Genomic DNA, 16,123 nt, shown 5'->3' on the forward strand with positions numbered 1-16,123 from the left:
CTGACATGTGAAAGACTTGGTGACATATAATTCCGGTCCAGGCACAAACCGCTGTCAGTAATTTATCCTCAATGATCAATTTTCAACTAGTTGGCACTTCTGCGAATGAAAAGGACGCCATCTATACGTCACTACCAAATCTGAGTCCCTAACTGGTCAAAGTTCAACTTGTTTAACTTGCAACGTGCGTTCAGTAGCCACACTGTTTGTATGTAGAGCCCAAAAACGATCTTAACAACTTGTGTAAATGCACGAGTTTTAAATGTGCATCTATGCAGTTTACATAGACCTTTGATTGGAAATGGTCTCTTAAAGGCGCGTTGCAGTGAGCGGTGTGAATGTAGCATTACAGGTTCCACTTTCTGGGTCAGAATCCTCATCTCCTGTAGATTTTTCTCAATAAACCTGTGATTAAGCCTTTTACATTTGGTTGTGGTTCCTCCATATTTTGTTAGGACCTGGACTCCTTTCTCACCTGGCTGGTCCAGACTCAGACGGCTGCTGCCTCCGACCAGCTGCCCAACGACCTGGAAGAGGCAGAGAAACTCATCAACAAACACGCTGCTCTCAAGGAGGAGATAGGACGGTAGGGGAGGGAAACGCTGCAGCAGTTCCCCCTTTTAGGTTTCCAGAGAAAAACTCCACCCGTCTCTGCCGGCCTGTTTGCAGATACGAGGAAGACTATGAGCGGCTTCAGGCCATGAATGAGCTGCTGGAGTCTGAGGATGCTCCTCTGCCTCAAGCTGCTCTGCAGCAGTGGCTCCAGAAGCTGGATGTGGGCTGGAACAAGCTCCTGGAGATGTGGGAAAGCAGGAGAGAAGTTCTGGTCCAGGCCCACATTTTTCATCTGTTCCTTCGAGACGTCAAACAGGCAGAGTCCTTCCTCAACAACCAGGTAAGGCGCAGCTCCAGTAAACACAACTAAATCATAATTACTTGTGTCCTTTTAAGGGTTCTTTGGGGTTGTTTTTTTTTGTGCTCTAGGAGTCAGCCCTCGCTCATGTGGAGCTCCCCACCACCGTGGAAACGGTGGAAGCTGCCATTAAAAAACACAAGGACTTCACCACCACCATGGAGCTGAACCTCCACAGGATCAAAGCCGTGATCGAGGCAGGAGAAAGCCTGATCAGCCAGAACAACATCTACTCTGATCGCATCAGGGAGCGCATCGACACGCTGGCCAAGAGGTACGAAGACGTGGCACAAAACCAAGTTTTAGTTGTGAAGCCCTCCAAAACTATATAAAAGTATTTTTTTTCCCAGTTTCCTCCAGTTTTTTTCCAGTTTCCTCCATCTATTCCTATCTTCTGCATCTTCTACTGCAACCTTTTTTGAACCGCACTTTATCATTGACAAAAATCCCGCGGCACACCAGCATCATAAAAAAAGAGAAAAAAAGGAGAAACTCATAGTCTATATTGATCTACAACCCCTCCATGATCTGACATGGAGCTGGAAGTTGCAGCTGTTTTTTCTAAAAGACATAATAAAAGTTAAGTTAGAAGATTTAAAAACTGTTTGATGTGTGTGCGTTGTGGTTTCAAGACGTTTAACGAGAAAGACTCATTGTGCGCTGAGACGCTGTCACTTTAACCCAATGCATCATGGGAGATGTAGTACAAACAGCCAACAAAAGCAGACAGACTCAGTTCTCTGAGCTTTGTTGTTTTGTTCACTTGTTCTACAGTCTGACACCGGATTCTGTGGAAAGCTACACCACTAAAGACGAGCTATGGCTGGTGTTTTTGTTAGAACTGAGCGACTTTATGAGCAGAATCAGAACAAGGAAGTGAAGACTTGAACCACCTCTGATTGGTCAGACTGCTGATGTGTGATTAAGTCTCCAAGAATGATTGGTGGAGGCAGTTAAAGGGGCGTCTTAACGTCTCAAAACAACAATGAACACACATCAAACAGTTTTTGAATCTTCTAACTTAACTTTTATTACATCTTTTAGAAAAAAACAACTGCAGCGTCCAGCTTTTTCTGCCACATTTTTTTCACAAAAATGCATGACATGAGATTGCAGAGGGACTGTAGATCAATACAGACTATGAGTTTTTTCTTTTTTTTTTGGGATGCTGGTCTGCCGCGGGATTTTTGTCGAGGTTAAAGTGTGCCGTGGCTCAAAAAAGGTTGAAAAACACTGGTCTATCAAGCTCAACAATTTATTTAGGGGTACGACACTGGCTTTTAGATTTTGGGGAAAAAAATGGCAGAATTATAATTTAAAAAATCACCGGAACGATTTAAAAAATGGATCAAAAGATGATCAAAGTTGGACTTTAAAACACAGGAGAACATCTTTTTCTTTACTCTCCTGAATGTTTGCAGATTTTTCATGACACTGAGTCAAAATAAGTTTAAACACCCCAACTGTCCCTTATTCTCTCAGGGGGAACCAGAACAGACACCTGGCCCAAAAGTGGCTGGAAAAGTTGAATGACCAGTGGGAGCTGCAGAGGCTTCTCCAGGATTGTCATGAGGTGAGTCCAGCTGTTATCACCTGTGCTCTCACCTGAGGCTGCTGCACACTCACCCCCGTCTGTTTGGTTCCAGCGACTCTCTGCCTCTTTGGTTAGCTTCAATAATTCAGCAGCTCCTCATCACTAATTCAGAGGAGGAAGAGTGTGTGTGTGTACAGGAGGATGTGTGTGTCTGCTGGAACCTGAGCTCTCAGCTGACGGGGTGTGTTCTTTTCTGGTTTCTCACACATTAGACTTCAAAAAGACAGAAAACTCGTCCTCTGTCGCCTGCAGAAAGCAAAGCGTACCGCTCAGTGAGCCTTCAATTTTGAAATTAAATGAACTTTGAGCAGACTTTGGTGGTGGACGAGGTAACAAAACAGGGAACCCAATTTTTTTTTTTAAAGTGATTATTTGGTAAATGTCGTAGACTTGTATATTGCTTTTCTACCTACAAGGACAAAGCGCTTTTACAGTCACAGACCCATTCACCCAGTCACACACACATTCACTCACACATTCACACACTGGTGGCTGCTCCGCTGCCAAACACAGGTGCCCGCCTACCACCAGAGGCAAGGTGGGGTTCAGTGTCTTGCCCAAAGACACTTCGACTCATGGGCGTGCAAGGCAGGAATCGAACCTGCAACCGTACGATCATGGGTCGGCCGCCCTACCCCTGCCCCACAGCCGCCCACACATTTGGTGTGATTGTGTTTTTTTCCTGAACAAAAAAACGGATGCATTAAAGCAGATGCGTTATATTCTGGACCAAACTGTCTGGATTTAATTTAACCCCAAAAAATCAAATGGAGATCATTTATGTCTGAGAAAATGAACACATGACTTTCTGAGCGAGACTCCTCTAAGTTCTGAAAGCCTCAAAAACAATTTCAGACTAACAGATGATGTCACTTTCTGGATAAACAGGGAGGAAGATTTGACTAAGTTGCAAAACACAAAGACGGAGGCTTTCATGAAAGCTGCTGCACCGAACTTCAAGCAAGTCAAAATCAAAGAGTAAACATCAGGACACCAGAGAAAGAATAGATGTGTTTGTAAATGTCAAATATTTTAAATGTATTTGCACAAATATATTGTCTTTTATTTAAAAACCTAATTGGAAAACATACAAACTTTAATAACATTTTCTTTCGGGTTCAGCTGCCTGAAGTTACCTATTGAGCAGCTAATCGTGTTTGTCCAGCATTTACATCAGTCAGGGTGTGTGTGTGCGTGTGTGTGTGTGTGTGTGTGTGTGTGTGTGTGCGCTCAGGTTTGGCCTAAACAAACCCTAACCTTCCTTTCATGAAAGACACAAGTTCAAATAATCCCCACAGAGTCTCGTGGCTGAAGGTCCGGCCACCAGGCTCCGCCCTCGTCTGTGAGGACGAGCCCTTTGTTTGTCCTCCATGAGATTTTAATGCCCCCTCCCCCAGGACCTGTTTGCCTCGAGAGAGTCCAGAGGGGCAATTACCCCCTGCAACTACCTCCTGGTGTCCACCTCATAGGGTGGGGAGGTGTCAAAAAGGCAGAGTGTTGGACTGTCTGAGGGATTAATCTGAACCTTCTGCTGTGAGGAGCAGAGAACATGCAGGATTATCATTTACCAGTTGATGTAAAGTCTAGATCTCACTGTGGTCATGAGCTCCAGATCCACAGTAAATGAACAGATCCAAAAGGCAGTCAATTACACACAGAGTGGCTGAGGTGCAGAGTAAAGAAGAAAATCGCCTCCCCCCTTCATCCGCTGAGGTGGATTACAGTCAAAGATGGGGTGAGAATTACTCCCTGAAGGTTTACTGGACAGGTGTCACCCACATCAAACTGGAAGAATGTCCTGTGGGAGATCCGGGACAGGGTCTGGGAGCCCCCCCAGTCCTCAAAAAGAGCTTAGGTGCAGCTGTAGAGGAGGAAGTTTGCACACGAATGATGGATGGATGAATAAATTGATGGATGGATGGATGAAAACGTGTGATGCTACATACACACCAGGCATGGGATGCATGTTGAAGAACGCGCGTTCCTGAACGCACGTTTAGCATGAATTCCCTTAATTGGTTTCAGCGAAATATTCCCTCATGTTTCCGTCATTTTCTCTGGATTCATCAGTGTTTTTCCCACAAACCATGTGGTTTTGGCCCAACCCCATGACCACGCCCTCCTGCCTGCCCCAAATCCTGTTTTTAGGACATTAAAGTAACTTTCACCGGTCTATTCAAACTGGACCATCATGCTCCGAAGCCCCCCCCCCCCCCCCCCCATCTTCTTCCTCCCCCCTCCCCATTCTCTTGTGTCACAGGTTTGCGTCCCTCCCCCTCTTTCCCCATTCATTCCCATTCATCCTGCCGTGCTCCTCCTTTTTTCCCCGGTCACGTGGGTTTCCGTCTGTGAGGCTGAGCCTTTAACAGACGGGCGTGCACCTCTCTGTTTCCTTGAATCTGTCCTTCAGGATGGAGGTGTCCCGCCCTCCTCTCCCCGACCGGCATCCGAACCTCTGCTGCTCTTCTTTCTCTCCCCCTCCTCCTCCTCGTCCTCCTCCTCTTGCTCTGCTTCACCACTGCAGCATCCTGCGACGGATCCGCAGAGGATCAGAGCTGAAGCTGCAGCATCTCAGCTCCACATTTTAAAACCGGAAGCACAAGGAGGAATCTCTTTCTTGAAGTCTTTCTTGCTTTAACCCCCCCCCGTCCTCCACCGTCTCCAGCTCTGCATCATTATCTGTGACCGGTGAGCCCCGGAGGCGTTGCCACCATCCTCCCCCCCCCAAATATCCCAGTAAAAGGGTTTTGCTTTTCCCTCCTCTCCTCCTCCTGGCGGCTCGCTCAGTCAGACACCTCCTATTTGAGAATGGGGGGGGGCACCCCTGTATAAGCTGGGCTGCTTGCCATTTTATTGTTTTGAGTATGAGGTTGTCGTCCCTCTCACTGGTCGATCCTGGCCCCTCCCTCGTATCCTGGATCAGTGTACAGTTAGAGCTCGCCAACACAAGGAGGGAGCAGAGAGCGTTTCATCTCTTTGCTCCGCTGTTGGGATTTTTTTGTTTTTTTGTTCTTGCCTTTCTGCAGCTGCATCTGCAGCTTTTCTTTTGTCTTTTCATAAAGTTGCCCCCCCACTCCACCCCCTATTTTCCTCCTATTCCTGCCGGTGACCTGGCTGTGCGCTGGCGAGCATCTTTGTGTATGTGTGGAACAGCAAAGGAGCGAGGATGCCGACATCCGCTGCATGCAGCTGCCAGGACCCTGCAGGCTCCCGATAGAAGCTGCTGGGAAACGGGTTCTCCTCTTCGGGGGGGGGGGAGTCCATTTAGGTATGGAGGATGCGGCTGCTGATGCTGACTTGGATTGTTTTTCTTTGGCGTCTCTGCCAGCGCGAGGCGTTTCTCGCCGTGTTCCTGCTGATAATTGGAGTGTGAGGGATTTTGATGGAGGGTGGGGGGCAGACTCGTGCTGGGGGCGATGATCACAGGATTCTGCTTCATCCACATGTGGATTCCTGCCGCCATGCTTGTTGTTACACGTGTGTGTCTGCCTGCATGTGACTCGTGCGTCATGAATGTCAGCATGTTTGACCTTGTTGGCGCTGCAGGTCTCAACTTCATTTTATTCACTTTTGTATTCAAACTTCTAGCCATGGAATAGATTACGTTTCCTCGCTTTTATATTTTGTCCATTTCTAGATCTTAAAAAGCGGACCCCCCCCCCCCCTCCCCTTCAGAGTGTTTGATTCACCTTTTCTGCTCCACCAGCTGGGCGACTGGGTGAACGAGAAGATGCTGATGGCGAGGGACAGCAGCCGAGACGAGACCCAAAATCTTCATAAGAAGTGGCTGAAGCACCAGGCCTTCATGGCAGAGCTGGCCCAAAACAAGGAATGGCTGGACAAAATAGAAAAGGTAAGAACTTTTAAAGAACTGCTGAAAGTTCTGGATCATTGAAGGAAATTTGATTTTTCAAATTTGTTTTATTTTTACGTCAAACGCTTCACAGTGCCGTTTTAATTCATGTTAATAGTGCAATTTATTTATCTTCTATGAGTGCTAACCGCATATTTACGTAGATATGTACGTGTGGGTGAGCAATAAGATGATGTGTAAATTCAGTCTTAGCTTTGATTGGTTGAATATTGCATTTAGTTAAAGACCTGCTCCAATGAAAATGGTCTTTTTAACACGTTCTGGTACAATTTTTCTGATGATGGAGGACATGTATGAAGAAAATGGAGCTTAAAATTGCACTTCTGAGTATTTCTTGATTCAAATTGTTGGGAATCAGGAAGAGACGAAAACAGGCTGTTTGAAAAAGTCTGTAGCAGGGATGTGGGTGCTGCAGTCAGCGGGACACAAGCTCCCTGCTCTGCTCCATTCTGATGCACCCACTTTCAGACAAATAGATCCGTGTTCGTTCTTGTTTTTCTCGTCCGAGCTGGAATCTGGATCTAAACTGAACGGCTGGATAGCTCCACATATTGCTCGCCTTTTTTTGTTGCAGCGCTAATGTGGCTGTAAACTTGCAGGAGAGAGTGTAAACAGAGGTATGATGGAAAATGAGAACAGGCTTACTCCACGCCAACAGTCCCGTCCACAAGTCCTGCTGCTCTGCAGAAACTACTAGAAATGAGCGACCTTGGCCGCCTTTCAGGCAGACTACTCTAGCAGTGTTTTACTCGGTTACTCCTCTAGGGCGGTTCAGTTAATCAACTCACCTGTTCAGCGTCCTATTTAAGTCCAGGTGTGCAGTTGTTCCTTCTCTTCCTTTACCGCAAGCGCTGCGTTCGTCGCCCCACCCTCCTCCCCGGCTTCCACCTGTGAGCTCCGTTAGTGGTAGTTATTACCCAAAGGTTTTATGGAAATCTTGTCTCATGGAATTGTACGGAGCCTTATGCCAAACCAAAAGAATGTAAATATTTTTTACTGCATGAGTTGTCTGACTGAAAAGACAGAGTTGTTTTATTTTTTTATTTATTTTAGCTAAAAACGGCGTAATCATAATTAAAAGACCGATGGGAACGCTTTGAAAATAGATCAAAAGATGACTGGAGCGGAACTTTATTGCAGAGATGACTTTTAAAATTTCAGTTAAGTTTTGCCCATATGTGCGATGGAAATGCAGCTACTGATACGTAATTACGTAATGATCTCCACATGCTTATCAAGTAGAGATCCTGTTCTGATATGATTGCTAGCACTAGAATGCTTTGCCGTGCTCCAAAGCCATGGCTGCAGAAGTGAAACGCCATCAAATGGGTCCTGCATCCTGATGAGACCGGAGTCTCATTAAGGACATTTCATTCAGCGTTATCCTCTTACGTAAAACTACAGTCAATACAGATGTGAAGGGAGACTCTGGATTATACCCAAACCCTCCCATGTAATCAGACGATCACTTACAGTGGCCGTAGAAATGCAATTAAAACGATTTGTCCTTGTTGGAATCATCCGACTGAATTGGATTACAATGATCTGGGCTGTTTTGTTGCAATCGCTGGTTTCTTTTTGTGTAGCTCTTTTTGTGGGGATCTCAGTTTTGGCCTGATGCTTTATAAATAAACTGAGCTGAACTGGAATGAAGCTAGAAGATGTCTGATTCATCTGGAGATTTGACCTATTCTTCGTAGTTCATAGCGATAGTTTCTTCTGTTTTATGATAGAGGATCATGTTTCCGGAGGTGGTCTGCCGAAAATGTTTGAAATACAGATCGGCAAACTTCTATGAATTTTAAAGGCAGGAATTTGATTGTGATTGGCTGTAAAGAAAGTGAGTACTTTAGCTATTGGTTCAGAGTGAGGACTAATGGATGAGTGATGTGTGGAGTGAAGAATCAGCAACCCAGCATACCTGAAGATTGAGGTAGATCGTCCTTATTGGAAATGAGCCAAAGCTTCACTTTAAAGACAAGAGGAAATGTGTTTTTTGACTCTGATGCTCCGATAACTTTTAGATATTTTACTATAAAATACTTCAGGTGTTGTTGAGTATATGACCGATTGTGCGCTACTTTTGCATATGTATTGTTTTCCCATGACAATGTGGTCTGGATAATCTTATTTGGTGATGAGCCTCTGTTTTCTCACTTTGACCTTTGTCTTTACACGATGCAATCAGGACTTTTTGAATAGAGAAGATAGTAGAACCTTCATTTGAATATGCAGTATTTGACTATAAAATTTGTATTGATGCCTTTTTTTTATTAACTTTTTCTTTTTGGTGTGAACAATGGCCGAATATTGTGTCACTAAACATGAAACTTAAAGCCAGATGAATGAAGCTTTACTTGGAGATCTCTTCCAAACAAAAAACAAAACTTTTTCTTTTGTTCAGTGTGTTGACTTTGCCTTTATAAGAATCGGGCTCCCGAACCCTTTATATGTAGGCGTGAACTGACATCCAGTTGTTTTGTGAAGAAAGAGGAAACGGCTAAACATAAAACACTGACATAACCAGAAGGGAAAACAGGAAGTCAAACTAAAAGGTGGGAAAAAAAGAGATTTGCAAAATGTTGGGTTAAAACAACCCAGCAACATCAGAATAACAACATAAGAAAAGAAAGACAACAGAGCAAAGGTACCTTTTGCGAGGAAAATGAACAGAGATCATACCCAGCAACTAGGCCTAGGCGAAAAATCGATTGAAGGAATGAATTCGAATTCAATTTAAAAAATAACTAAATCGAGTTTTTGTGTAATGCCGCATTTTTGGCTCCCCAGAGCTTCCGTGGAGTTAGTTTCACACGGCGGTATGGCAAGCGACAAACAACATCATCATAGCACACAGGAAACAGCAAGCGACAGCATGGCTCCCGGTGAGAGTGGGAAGTTTGTTCCCAAGAAAGGAATAAAATCATCTGTTGTTTGGAACTGGTGTGGGTTTACTGCCACAGATGTGGAGGAAGAGACCCCCCCCCCCACGCTGCAACATTTGCCTTAAGCCCATCGCAGTCAAAGGCAGCAGCACCACAAACCTATTCCAACACCTGGGGGAAACCCTTTATTACTGTTCTCCTTCACTCCCTAACTCCAAACATGAACGCGCGCACCCTAAACACAGCACGATCTCACTCGCTCTCACACGGCACGCGCTCATTCCTCCTACACACGCAGCTGGCTGACACACATACACATAGTCATTCTACAACACCTTGATAGTTAGTCAATAGTTAGTTGTTACTGTTATTTGTTAATAAAGAATACTGCGTTGCAATTATGAATTGTATTCATTTGCGACGCGGCCGCCGGGGGATTTTGTGTTCGGCGGTGGGGGTGGGGGGGTTGACCACGACTCCTGCTGCTTCATCACAGCGGTGATCAAAAATCCCTTTAAAAATCCCCACTTATTGCTTTCCTTAAGTGTGTGTGTGTGTGGGGGGGGGGGGGGGGGGGGTCGGAAAAAAATCGGAAATCGAATTAAAAAAAATAAAATCTGAGATTTTATTTTAAGGCCATATCGCCCAGCCGTAGCAGCAACAATCTCTATCTGCTCTGGCGCATATTCTGTCGCCTCCTCTTTTATTAAGTTTGTTGGGTTTCCCTAAATTACACATGCGCTGAGCTCTAAGGAGGGGGAAACAGATAGAACACAACTGCAGCGCTATCAGGAAACAATAATTGCAACATATCTGTCTTTTCTCCCGGATAACTGACACAGAGCGTCCTCCGATTCCGGTCTTGACACAGACGACACACAGCCTTCACATTGATGCTGGGAAGACGCTTAGATAGTCGGTCTCCTCCCAAGAGTTTCACCTCCACCTTCCTGTCAAACAAAATTGGACACAGAAACTTCTGCATGCATGATTGTAAAACCTATATGGCTCTGTAATGCATAAAAGCAAATATGAGATAACTTATATACATTATTCCAACACAAAATAAGGGAAAAATTGCGATAAATGGTTACCTTAAATTTGCCAAAACAATCTTATGGCAGCTTAAAGTATTTAATGTATCAAATAAATACCTTTATGGATTTGACCAATCGGATGGACTGTTGTCGACCAATGGAATGGAGCCCTTTTATGGTATGTGCTCGTCTCCTATGTGGACGAGGGTCATTTGGAGTATAATTTAAGTTATGTTGACTCTTCTTTAAATTAAACTGTTGCAGTGAAAAGGAGATGTTTTTGGTAGTCTTGCTATTTGTTCATTTATCGCAAGTAATATTGTCCTCGCAATATTGATCATTAATTTCACAAATCGCGAGTTTTCCTCATTTCATGCAACCACTTAACGTCTGCAAAGTTCTATATATTTCAATTGTGTCTGAACCAGAGCAGACGAAACCAGATGTTTCATAAAAAGCTCAGGCTTGTGACTATCAACTGCCATGGGCGGGGCCAAAGTCTCCCTGCTTCCATACAATTCTGAAGCATCCAGACAAATAAATGCATTAATCTTTTCATTTTCCTCATCTGAGCTGACTTTTGGCTCAAAACTGTTTGGCTGAATAGCTCTGATATTGCTCACCATTTGTCTGGGCTTATGAGGTGCCATAAGCTATCGCTGGAGAATGTAAACAAAGCTAACCTCTGTGCCAACAATCCCACCCACAACTCAGAAACAAATTTCTAATGAGCTTCTTCTGCTCTGCAGAAAATATGTCTTAAAAACGACACAGGCTTTTTGATTTAGGCCATAAACTGCATTATCATATTTATATATATAGCTTAGGTGGAAGTTAACCAACCATCAAACCTAAATTGGTAGAATTTAGATTTTAAATTTAAAATTAGATTTGGGCTATATAAATTAAATTAAATTTAATTGAATTATTAGATGTTAGATGTAGAAAATATTACAGTAGCATTTATTTTGCACTTAAGTTCAACAGACTTAAAAAAAAACAAAGTCTGACAGCTCAGTTGGTGGATTTCTTTGGTCACAGCTGAACCTTATAGTGGAGTGTGGGATTGCGTTAAGCTTTTGTGCGGCTGTGCATGTCTGTGCACGTGTGCTGAAGATATGTTGTATAGAAAAAGATGAATGAATGAGATCTGATACGTGTAGAGAAGACAGGAGGACGTCATGCAGACAGAAAGAGTAGATCAGTTTGTTCAATACAAATGTCTGGAAGGATTTTCTTTGTTATAATCTCTCTGAAAATCAATGGAAACTGTCTCTGGGTAGAACAGTTATTGTGGTTTTCGACTTAACCTTTCCATAATTTTTTGATGAGTCACAGTTCCATTGAGGCATCGGTGGTAGAAGATGTTTGTGTTTCGATCCAAATGCTGCAGATCTGTGCTCTAAATCCGTGTTTTTCAACCTTTTTTGAGCCAAGGCACACTTTATCCTTGACAAAAATCCCGCGGTACACCAGCATCCAAACATTAAATAAGGAGAAACTGTATAGACTGCATTGATGTACAGTCCCTCCGCAATGTTTTTTTCAAAGTTGTAATACAAGATAAGTTGGTTTTCAGTAATAATTTTCAACTAAATTATTTGACATTTTACCCTGGTTGTTGTTTTCCCCTTCAGTTTATTAAAATACAATTTTATGTAACCTCACAAAAAAAGCAAATATGTTCTTTCTAAATTGTGATTTATTTATTTTTTATTTATTTTCAATGTTAGTGCAAAGGCAACTGTAGTTTTTTGAACAATTACATGATCACAAAATGTTTGATACATTTTACACAAAAAGACTAACATTATATATATGTTTTCTGTAGCTACACAAAAAGTGAACATGTTGAAGTTTTTAAGTTTTTCTTTTGTCTTAATCAAAGATAAAGTCTTTGAAAACTTTAACAAAATTGTTTTATTTCTATTTAGATTATTAAGTTGTTTTAATTTAGTTTAATTGTGTCTGTTGGCCACTTTACCTTAATCGTTTTTTTAAATGTTGTTATTACTTCTTCTTAAGTTTAACATATAAAATAATCCAGACGTTGTTAGAAAAGTGTTTCAGTTAGAAAGATGACTTGGACCAAACTGGGATGTTTGGCTGTTAATAAACACAAACCTTTAAGGAGAACTAAACTGTGACCTCTGATTTCATCAAGAAGATGTAAAAACTGTTTGATGTGTGTTTGTTGTGGTTTAAGACGTTTAACAAGGAAGACTTATTGTAGCGCAGACATGCTGTCACTTTAACCCAATGCATCATGGGAGATGTAGTGCGAAACTGCCGCAGATGGCAGACAGACTCGCGTCTCTGAGCTTCATTGATTGTTCACTTGTTCCACGGTCTGACACCGGATTCTGTGGAAAGCTACACCACTAAAGACGAGCTTTAGCTGGTATTTTTGTTAGAACTAAGAAACTTTACGAGCTACATCGGAACAAGGAAGTGAAGACTTTAACCACTTCTGATTGGTCAGACTGATGACATGTGATTAAGCCTTCAAGAATGATTGGTGGAGACAGTTAAAAATCGCTAAATGGTGGTACCGTCATTCTTATCAAAATGTCTTCATTAGAATCAAATAAACACAAAGAAATTTTTTTTTACGATCTTATGTATTCCTAAGTACTCAGTTATGGTGGCCGACAGGGCTCACACTACATACAAAAGCAACAACGCAACGGCATTACCTGCAACACAACAACATAAATTGCAGCACAATGGAAATGACGGAAAAAGAGAAAATGAGGACTTTTTTTTTTTGATTTGTCTTGAATTAAAAAATGTATTTAGTTTAATTTTTTTTTTTGCATGAACACATTCACCCCACCAACTCTCTCCCTCCTTGCAAAACGTTTACATTCCCCTGGTGCATTCAGTCTTACTTGCATGTTGGATGTTTGACTCAGCAGTTTGAATCACAGAGTTTATTCAGCTGTAAAGTTAGAGGGCTTTTCTTTCTGATGAACCTCAGAAAACAGAATAATCTGGATGGTGTTTATTTTGCTGTGACCTCAGCAGCGTCACCATCAGCAGCAAACTGCTCTCACAACAGGAAGTGGAGCTGCTGGCCGCTTGACAAGGTTTACTGTCTGAAGTCATTCATGGCAGCCGTCCTGCCTCCAAAATCTACTCTCCTGCTGTTGCCTGGCAACTCGGGATTTTGAACCTTAGTATTCAGTTATTTACATTATTTTAAGGCCAAACTCCATTTTTGCATAGCACTGTCAGATCGTTTTACTACTAGTCGAACTTTGGTTTGCAGCTATTCATTAAGCTAAAATGCTAATGAAAAAGCTGTATCAGTGACATCAGAAAGGGAAATGTTCTTATAGAACCTGCTTTTAGTTCTGTTTTGGGATGCTTCCTGTCCAAAAGTGGGCCCGCTGTTCGCCCTGATTGTCTCTGTCTGCTGTTGTCCTCCGAGGATCTGGAGTCTATTTCTGTAAAAGAAAAAAAACTTGACTCTCCGAAGCACAGCATCTGTTTTTAGAATCCCTCCATGTCGGTGAAAATGCATTTCAGCAAAAGAGCATGTGAACCTCGGCTTTTAGCAGGAAACTGCTGGTCTAATTACTGACATTTAGTAACTATGGATACATACATAAATATGCTTCTGCCCACTTATTAATTTATTGAAACAAAGTCTTTAGATTTCATTTATTGACAGGTGCAAAGAGTGAACCTTAGGAATTCTACTCAACATGGGCAAGGAAGCTGATAATCTAGCCCAAACCATAACCCTCCACTGCCGTGCTTTACTTTAGTGTTTGACATTTTTAGTATAATTAAACATGACGATGCAGAACTCACCAACCATCTCTATTTTTCTCTATGCCTTATGTGAAAATCTTATAGATTTTCTTCTTAGTTGTACCTTTATGAACCGTACAAGCACTTTCACACAGAGATATTAATGTCTACAGGTTTTCTTTGGTTTTGAAGATTTTTTTAACCCAACTGCTTTTTAAAATTGTTTTAATTAATGTTTCGTTGTGATCTGCGTCCTGATTGGCTGCTGATTTTGTCAATTAATCTCTTCTGTACCGGGTCTTATGTAAGACCGATCTATGTCCACTGCTACCCAACACATTGGTTTACAAATGGGATACGACATCCAGATTGGAAAAAGGAATCATCTCGGTTACCCCAATAGACGGAGAAGTCAAAACTAGCAGAAACTATTTACGTTAATCATAGCTGGGAAATGGGAGTATTGGTTTCTGAATCTTAATCATTTGGATATAACTGGATTTATCATTAAAAAAAAACATTTAAACACATGAGAGGAACCTAAGTCATATTAGACACAAAAACTATATCAAACAAGAATTTTAGAGGATTGGAACCTGTGCCTTTAAAGGTTGCCTAGCAACAATAACCCCCCTTCTCATGCTACTCATGTGTGAAGGTCATTTTTCCCTACCTTCCATTCTCTTCCACATCTCTCCTATACTTTTCCTCAAAGGCATCGACTCTGCTTCCTCTCATCCTTATGAACCGAAACAGAAAGTTTCCATTCAGAGATCCAAATGTAAAACATCTCAGGCAGCAGATGGAAAAGAACAAAGTCATTATTTATTTTTAGGATCAGAGGATGAAAATGTAAAGATAAATCCAAGCGATTCAACAAAACGAGAGGAGGAAATAGAAGAGTGTAAACCAGGAACAAGCCACGCACAAACTAACTGAGAGGATGTAAAGAAGTGTTTAAGTTAGAATTATGCTTTATGTTTAAGAAAACTCCTAATGACTTGAAAGTATAAAAACAGCTGAACTGCATCAAGTCCAGAGCATTCATTAAATTCATTTTATTCTGTAACTTTTGTAAAGGAAATAACATGATCCCATCCAGATGACTTTTAGCTCCAATTGTTTTGGGTTATGTACCGTAATTGGACGTGTTAAAAACATAGATACCAAAAGAAACACACGCCAATGTTTATAGGATCAGATGAGGCAGTTTTTATGTTAAAAAAAAAAGCAAGCGATGAGTTTACCTGATGAAAACTTTGTTTCCACGCAATGATTTTGACCATATATTATTTATAAATGTAAAAAATCATGTTAAAACATTTGGAAAAGAGTCCGATTTCTGCATCGAGGAGATCAGATTTGTTCTTGTTGCGCCTTTTTTTGGTCGAGGGGTACCTAGAGGGGCATAACATAAAAAGTAATTGTTTTGTCTCCAAATTTAAATAAACAAAAACACTAAAAGAATGTCTCCATACAAATATAACAAATATATCTGCGGCCTCAAACTTAGACATGTAAGAGTACAAGAAGTACAATAAATTAAGATGGAAAAACATTTAATTGAATTGGAGTAAAATGACATTTAGTTGATAAATATGTAAATTTGATATGTATAAACAATTATTGAGTTGGATAGACCTAAGAAATGTGACAAACACACACACACACAAAGATGCACAAAAACACAGAGGTCCCACTCTTGATACAAAAAAGAAATAAATACACAAAACACAGAACCAACAGAATGAAGAAAACCAAATAGGGCCACAGCCGTAACAGTTCTCCAGGTGAAGAACATTTCAGAGCTGCTCCTGAAAGATGGAACTTTTGTTGTCCGTTTTTGCTGGATTTCTAGTTCTATTTAGCACAGAGGCAGAAAATAGGTTTACAACAGGAGAGATAAAAGATGTGAGGAGGTTGGTGAGTACCAGCAGTTCATGAACTGGAGTTTAGAGTGGCTGCGATAAAACGGATTTGTACCTCAGAAAGTTGCTGAGGCACGTGTTGGCCAGCAGTGATGGCTGGGGTATAGAACCAAAGCTTTGGCTTTTTTTTTTG

At 41.8% G+C, this 16,123-nt stretch overlaps 1 protein-coding gene across 8 annotated transcripts in view; it reads left to right on the plus strand.

The window, feature by feature from the left end:
* The window catches only part of sptbn4b (spectrin, beta, non-erythrocytic 4b), a 100,890-nt gene that overhangs the window by 47,000 nt on the left and 37,767 nt on the right, over positions 1-16,123 (plus strand). For all 8 annotated transcript variants that reach the window (XM_078930181.1, XM_023962066.2, XM_023962067.2 and 5 more), the window contains exons 21-25: positions 456-586; positions 670-895; positions 985-1,187; positions 2,396-2,486; positions 6,214-6,360. In XM_078930181.1, the coding sequence (XP_078786307.1) occupies positions 456-586; positions 670-895; positions 985-1,187; positions 2,396-2,486; positions 6,214-6,360 (798 nt within the window). The remainder of the gene's footprint in view (positions 1-455; positions 587-669; positions 896-984; positions 1,188-2,395; positions 2,487-6,213; positions 6,361-16,123) is intronic.

This window comes from Oryzias latipes, chromosome 13 (genome assembly GCF_053564925.1).
Source record: "Oryzias latipes strain Hd-rR chromosome 13, Olatipes_Hd-rR_3.1".
In the NCBI taxonomy this organism is placed as follows: domain Eukaryota; kingdom Metazoa; phylum Chordata; class Actinopteri; order Beloniformes; family Adrianichthyidae; genus Oryzias; species Oryzias latipes.